The sequence below is a fragment of the Pterocles gutturalis genome, unplaced genomic scaffold, assembly GCF_000699245.1.
Source record: "Pterocles gutturalis isolate BGI_N339 unplaced genomic scaffold, ASM69924v1 scaffold29611, whole genome shotgun sequence".
NCBI classification, from domain to species: domain Eukaryota; kingdom Metazoa; phylum Chordata; class Aves; order Pterocliformes; family Pteroclidae; genus Pterocles; species Pterocles gutturalis.
The window spans coordinates 56,509-62,877 of NW_010106638.1; the positions used below are offsets into that span (position 1 = coordinate 56,509).

Consider the following 6,369-nt stretch of genomic DNA (forward strand, 5'->3'; position numbering starts at 1 on the left):
CGAGCTCTCCAAGCCAACTAAAACAAGCATCCATTTAATTTCACAGATAACCTGGAAATTGTCTAGACAGGTCAGCTCATGTGGACTCCACACACATAAAAAGTCAAATTTGAGAAATTAGATGTTCATTTATTGTTGTTAATTCTGTTATCCAGCTGAGCTATTGTGCCACATCTACTGAGCTGTCTGCCTGTTTATCTAGCATAGCTATTGCTAATAAAATCATGTCTACCTTTGTAAGTGGAATTTTTCAGCAATTTCTAGGGCTATGAACTCCTGTTTGCATTTCCTGTTGCTGTATCATTTTGAAACAAAAAGGTGTACAATTTATTACTTGTTTTTACCTGTGGGTAGCAGCAAAAGACACTGTTTGCTATGACTGGTTAGCTGCCCTCTTCTATTCATCTGGGAAAAACATATGAAAGTTAAATCGATCATGTAAAGCTGCTCTTTCTCCTCAAATTCTGTATACTTCATATCGCTTAGGAAAAATATGCCTCCATTTATGAAATTCATTTTAAATGCAGGAAGCCCAGAATATCTATAATCAGAAAGGACAAGACCAAAAACAATTGGCAAGTTATAGTTATTGAACCATCAACAAAGAGGTGAATGAGGGTGCGTTTTATACATATGGTAATTTTGCCCATCACCTTTCACATTAGCGTGACAGGTGGCAAAATATGGTTACTGATCTGGAGGTGTGTTTAAAATGACCTTTGTAATAAAAATAAACTGGTGTGAGAGCAGCATTTCAATATTTAAGATTTTGTTGGGGGATCAATTTGGTTACTTGTGATATATGATCTTAGTTTCGAGCTCCAATGCCGAAACGAATCCTGTGGCTATTCAAAAAGAGAATCTTGGTTTTGAAGCACAGCACTATCGTAACTCAAATCCATAAGGTGATTTAAGGAAAAAAATAATACAAGTGGCGGTGAATGACTTACAAGGCAAAGACAATGACATAACATTACTCAGTGCTGTACCTTTATGGGAAATTTTCCTGGTTTCAGCTGGGACACTGACACAGCAGAGAAGATGAAAAGTCCTTGGCTGTCCTGACAGCAACTATAAACATCAGTATGTTGTCAGATGCCTTCTCAGCACAAATCCTTCTCAGCACAGCTGCTTACTAGCTACTGTGAAGAAAGTTAACTCTGTCCCAGCTGAAACTTAGACAGTGGTCTAAATTAGGAAACGTCTGTGTTTTTCCTTCATAAAATAATAGAGTACATCAGCCATTCATTTTCCCTTTTGATATGATAAAAGAGTGCATGCATTCCCTTATTGTTGCATCTGTTTACCACCATTTATTTGTCTTAGACCTTTGTTTTGTGTCTCAGATCTATCATTCTGCTTCTGGCACCCATGAAAATGAGGAAAGTTGCTTTTGAAGTTTATCAAAAAGTGCTGTTTCACCATTTTCTGGAGCTTTTTAAATGGCAGACCAAACATCAGTGTTTTTACAGGCACTGGTAATGAAGAAGAGGTGGTCGTCCAGAGCTGGGCCAGCATACTACACTGTAAGAAATCGTGAAGAAATCTGAGTAGTATGACCTTATATATTAACACTTTTTTTCTGTGTAGGAGTCACTATTTGGGAGCTTATGACCTTTGGTGGGAAGCCGTACGATGGAATCCCAACTCGAGAGATCCCCGACCTCTTGGAGAAGGGAGAGCGGTTACCCCAGCCTCCAATCTGCACTATTGATGTTTATATGGTGATGGTGAAGTGTAAGTAATTGTCACTTTTAATATATCTATGCTCAGTGCAAGAAGGACACTGTTTTAGAACATTTTCATCTGTAGTCTCTGACAGTGCTGGGTAATTGGGCATGCTGCTTCAAAACAGAAGCTTCCCAAGATATGGTATGTTCCATTTAAATACTGTATGCACATTTTTTGCAATTGCAAAAGATAAAAATTCAGCCATGAAGTGTTGAGTTAGCTTCTTATTACCATCAGATGGTATCTCATCTTCTTGCTATGAAGTCAAAATTGTATGATTGTTATTGTAAACTCTTGTCATTTCCATGACAATTGATTTTGATGTTAAAAATGATAGTACTAAACATAATTATGGTACGTGGATAGCCAGACAGTGAAGGTTGTGAGGAGAAATGCTGGTTCCAAATATTGAGGAAAGAAAGCATAAATGTTTTATTGTTAGTAACAAGAATGATGATTGCAATAGTAATAAAAAAGTAAAATTAACTTAATACAAGAAATGCTGCAGAGGGCATAATTTTTTATCATTCTTAGACCAGTGCAATAATTCATGAATATTTTTGCTTTAGCAAAAAAGGAAAACGATCTGCAAATGGTTTCTTCCCACCCTTTTATCTCAAAGTTACCCACACTAGTGACAGTATCCTCCAAGGTTATGCTTCTAATTTAAAAAGAATTAGGAACATCTCTCTGGTGTTTCTGACGTAATTTAACTGAGATTAACATACAGACATCTCATCCGTCTTATACAGACCTTTCCCTTTTGCTTTGTACACAAAAACACTGAAAGAAAGAAAATAAAGCTAGAAGAGGTAAACAATGTATCTTCTGAAAATGGTTGTACTGTACATGCAAGTATGGAAATTGCTTGATTAGTGCAAGGGGTTCACGTTGATTGAGTGCAAAAATGTTCCATCTGATAGTGTGAGGTGTGTCTGGACAAAAGGAAGTCCTAATAGACGGGCTGTACTGAAAGAAGGAATGTTACAGTTAGATGTACAGACTTAATCCTGTAAAGTTTGGGTGAAATTCTTTATAAACTATAGTAGCTTTGTTTTTCCTGCCTTGGACACTTCTTCAGTTAAACAGCACGAAGGAGATAAGGCTCGCTTTGTTTAGCCTCCTCTGCAAATGAGAACATGTTCTTGGGAAGCTGCTGATAGGATCTTCCATTAGAAAAAGCTGACACAGAGATAAACTAGTTGCTGGTGGTTACTGCCTGCACTACTGTGATGGGTTTGCCCTTGGCTGGGGTCCAAACCACACACCCACTCACCCAATTCCCCCCCCACCCAAGGACAGGGGAGAGAATTAAAGGGGTAAAGGGAAAAAAGGACTCGTGGGTTGAGATAAGAGCAGTTTAATAACTAAACTACAATAATATTGAAAATAATACTATATACAAATATACAAATGAGTGATACACAGTGATCCTGCCCCCCCACCTGATGACCAAGGCTCAGCCTGTTCCCGGCTAATGATCCCAGAGCAGGGAGAGTCCCGAAACCGCACTCACAGAACGGAGATAACAGTCTGAGTCTCCCAGACCGAGAGCTGACCGGGGGGCGGGGGGAGGGAAGGCCTTGGGAGAGCGACCACCTGGAGCGAGATGACCTCGAGCAAAAGAGATCCGGAACCAAAAGGGGCCGATCTTCTGGAGGGTCCTCACCTATATACTGGGCATGACGTGTATGTTATGGAATAGATTATTGGCCACTCTGGGTCTCAATCCCAAACCTAAGATCAAATCCTGGTCTAGTAACTGGGGCTGTGCTCCCTCCCAGCTTCTCCTGTTTGCAAACAGACAGGGAAGCTGAAGGACCTTGGCAGCCACATAAACATCACTTTTTATCAGCTTTCTTCTGAGCACAAATCCAAAACACAGCCTCTTGGTAGCTATTTTGAAGAAAGTTAACTCTGTCTCAGCTTAACCCAGGACAACTACTTACTTGTTTTGCAGAAAGCATTAGCAGGGATTAAGAATTGTTGTTCCTAATGAGTGTTTCTTGGAGAGTGAAGGAGAAAAGAATCACCCTTACTCAATTAAAATAACATCTAATGCCATGTGTGAGGTCTGTGTTAGTGGTGCAGACTCCTGAATGGAGAATCACCTGAAAGGTGGATGCGAGGGCAGTCATCCTGTAGATCTGTTGAACAGCTCTTTTTAATCTAAGTCACTGTGGAACAATAGGTCAGTTGAAGTAAAATTGTATTTAGTAGTAACTTTGTAATAAACCCAAAAGACAATCAGAGCCGACATCTAAATGAAATGAAATAGAGAAAATTGCAAGGCATTGTTGCTGTCTCTGTTTTAGGGATGGGTTACAGGAGCTCAGAGCAAATTAAGAACAAATCCATGAATTGTAGAACAACCTCATCTTCTCTGGCCAAGACTGGATGTTTTCCATTTAGGTGCATCACAGAGTTCTAGCTTTCCATTCTTCTGGACTCTTTCTTGCAACTTTTCTTTAGGCCAGATATATCAAGGACTTCAAACTTGTGCATTTTTAAAAACTGAATTATTTCTTCCCTTGACAATTAACTGTTTTCTTTTTCATCTTTCATCTGTCCCCAGGCTGGATGATTGATGCTGACAGTCGGCCGAAATTCAAGGAGCTGGCTGCTGAATTCTCTAGAATGGCTCGAGACCCTCAGAGATACCTAGTAATTCAGGTAAGCAACTCTGTAATATAAGGGGGGAAAAAAAATAATTCTGTCTGCCAAACCTGGCTGTTAAGGGGGTTACCTTTGAATCTCTTTGAGTTCAAGGTGCGCTTGAACTTAAAGCAAACAGTGACCACAGAACTATACAAGGATGAAGTAGAACGGCCAGTGTCAATATCTCAAAAAATAATAATAATGAAATAATCTGAAATTGACTTCCTAAGCTTGTATGTAAAAGCACATGTACAAGATCTGGCTTTGAAAACTGCTCAGTACTTTGCAAGATTTGTCTGTCAGTGGACGGTGGACCTGCTTTAGACCAGGGACTTGCTTCTACAGTTGCTTAGGCTGAAATTCGGGGTTTTATCCTGAAGAGACTTCCCTGCGCTGCTGAGATCATAAGAAAGTTTTCTTTCATAGCCTAAACACAAAGGTTTCTCAGAAGGCAGGGAGTTGTGACACATCCGTACCTCTCATGCTAGAGAGGAGCTTCCCTGTGTGTCCTCCTGAGGCTGTGCAGGCTCTGTAGTGCTTCCTAGTCCCTGCAGTGGACCCACACCAGCATGATTCATCACATGAAACTACACTGTGGAGCAGGGCAATACCAGTATAGACATACCTGTTGACTACATCTAGCTGGAGCTGTGTACTCCCTGAGTACAGGTGTATGTAGAAATTTTTGTCCTTTCACTCCAACATTCTGCAGACGCCTAGAGCTGTGTATGTGTTTACTGCAACTCAGACTCAAGCCACAGAAACTGAATCCAATATATGGTAAGGTCCTTAGATGGTCCCAGTGTGTGAGCAGTTCAAATGAAAATGAAAAATTAAAAGTAAGGTGATGTTGAAACACCAGAGACAAAGCATGGAATTAGTTTGATCCAGGTACTGATACTCTCATGCTATATCTCATGCTATGTCTGCTCCACATCATGAAGTACAGGGTGGAGATAAATCCAGCTGGTCCTTAGCTTCATGCTGACGTAAGAATTCCTAGCTGAAGAGCCTCCGGAAGTAGTCACTGACACTTTATATCTCCTGATTGTTTCTGGGTCTAGTGCTCACTGTGTGGTGTTTAATTTCACTGAGTGGACGTGCTTGCCTACACGTGGTGTATTATTGCACAGTGTGAATGCACACTATTCTCCAACTTGAGGAGAAGTGAAATACATCTGAAAAGTAAACTACTAGTCAAGAGGATTTGTGGTGCTGCAAGTGGAATTTCTCTTGGAGTATTACCCACTGTGTTAAACTGTAAGTTCAGCTGATACAAGTGATTCTGGAAAGATTGGTCTGATTAAATTACTTCATTAGATAGGATGTTTCCCTATTCCAAATACCTCTTCCCTTCCTTTCTCTCCCTTGCCCTTCCCTCCCTTGTTGTATAATCTGGTGGGTATTTCATCCTGTGAGGTTTCTTCCTCAGTGATCCTTGCAGACAATATAGGCCATGTGCTCCTTGAGGAGAAACCAGGGTAACACCGTTGCGCTGGTATCTCTGCCATTACAACTTCCCATTCCCCCCAGATGCAATCCAGAATGCCAAGCTTGCTGTTAAGCTTTTAAACCGGTCTGTATGTACCCCATGGCACAGCCATCATTCCCTGCTGGATTCCACACGTGGCATGGTAATTCCTGTGGAGCGGGAGGCCATTCCTTAGCCATGCAGTTAAGTTTAGCATCATTTCTGTGGGCTGTTCGGTGATTAGGGCAAGGGCTGCCTTTTGTGATGTTTTGTGGCGCCAAGAAAAATGCAGCCCTGATTTACCTCTCCAGCTTGTAGATGCTATTTCAATAAAAATACATATCATCGTTGTTTCTATGTTCCCTGGTTTGATTTTTATTGCTTCCAGCTCTGTTACATTCTGCAGAACTTTCCATATGGATGAGAGAGAAATTTAGCCTGTAAGTCCCTAAAAATACAAATGAAAATAAAGCAAATACCCAGACACAGCAGTTTCCATGTTATTTCCT

General features: G+C 40.6%; 1 protein-coding gene across 1 annotated transcript in view; it reads left to right on the top strand.

The window, feature by feature from the left end:
- Positions 1-6,369, top strand: part of LOC104472264 (receptor tyrosine-protein kinase erbB-4-like) — a gene marked incomplete at its 5' end in the record, with an annotated part of 32,420 nt that overhangs the window by 3,524 nt on the left and 22,527 nt on the right. The window contains 2 exons of the mRNA XM_010087854.1: positions 1,591-1,737; positions 4,307-4,404. Of these exons, the coding sequence (XP_010086156.1) occupies positions 1,591-1,737; positions 4,307-4,404 (245 nt within the window). The remainder of the gene's footprint in view (positions 1-1,590; positions 1,738-4,306; positions 4,405-6,369) is intronic.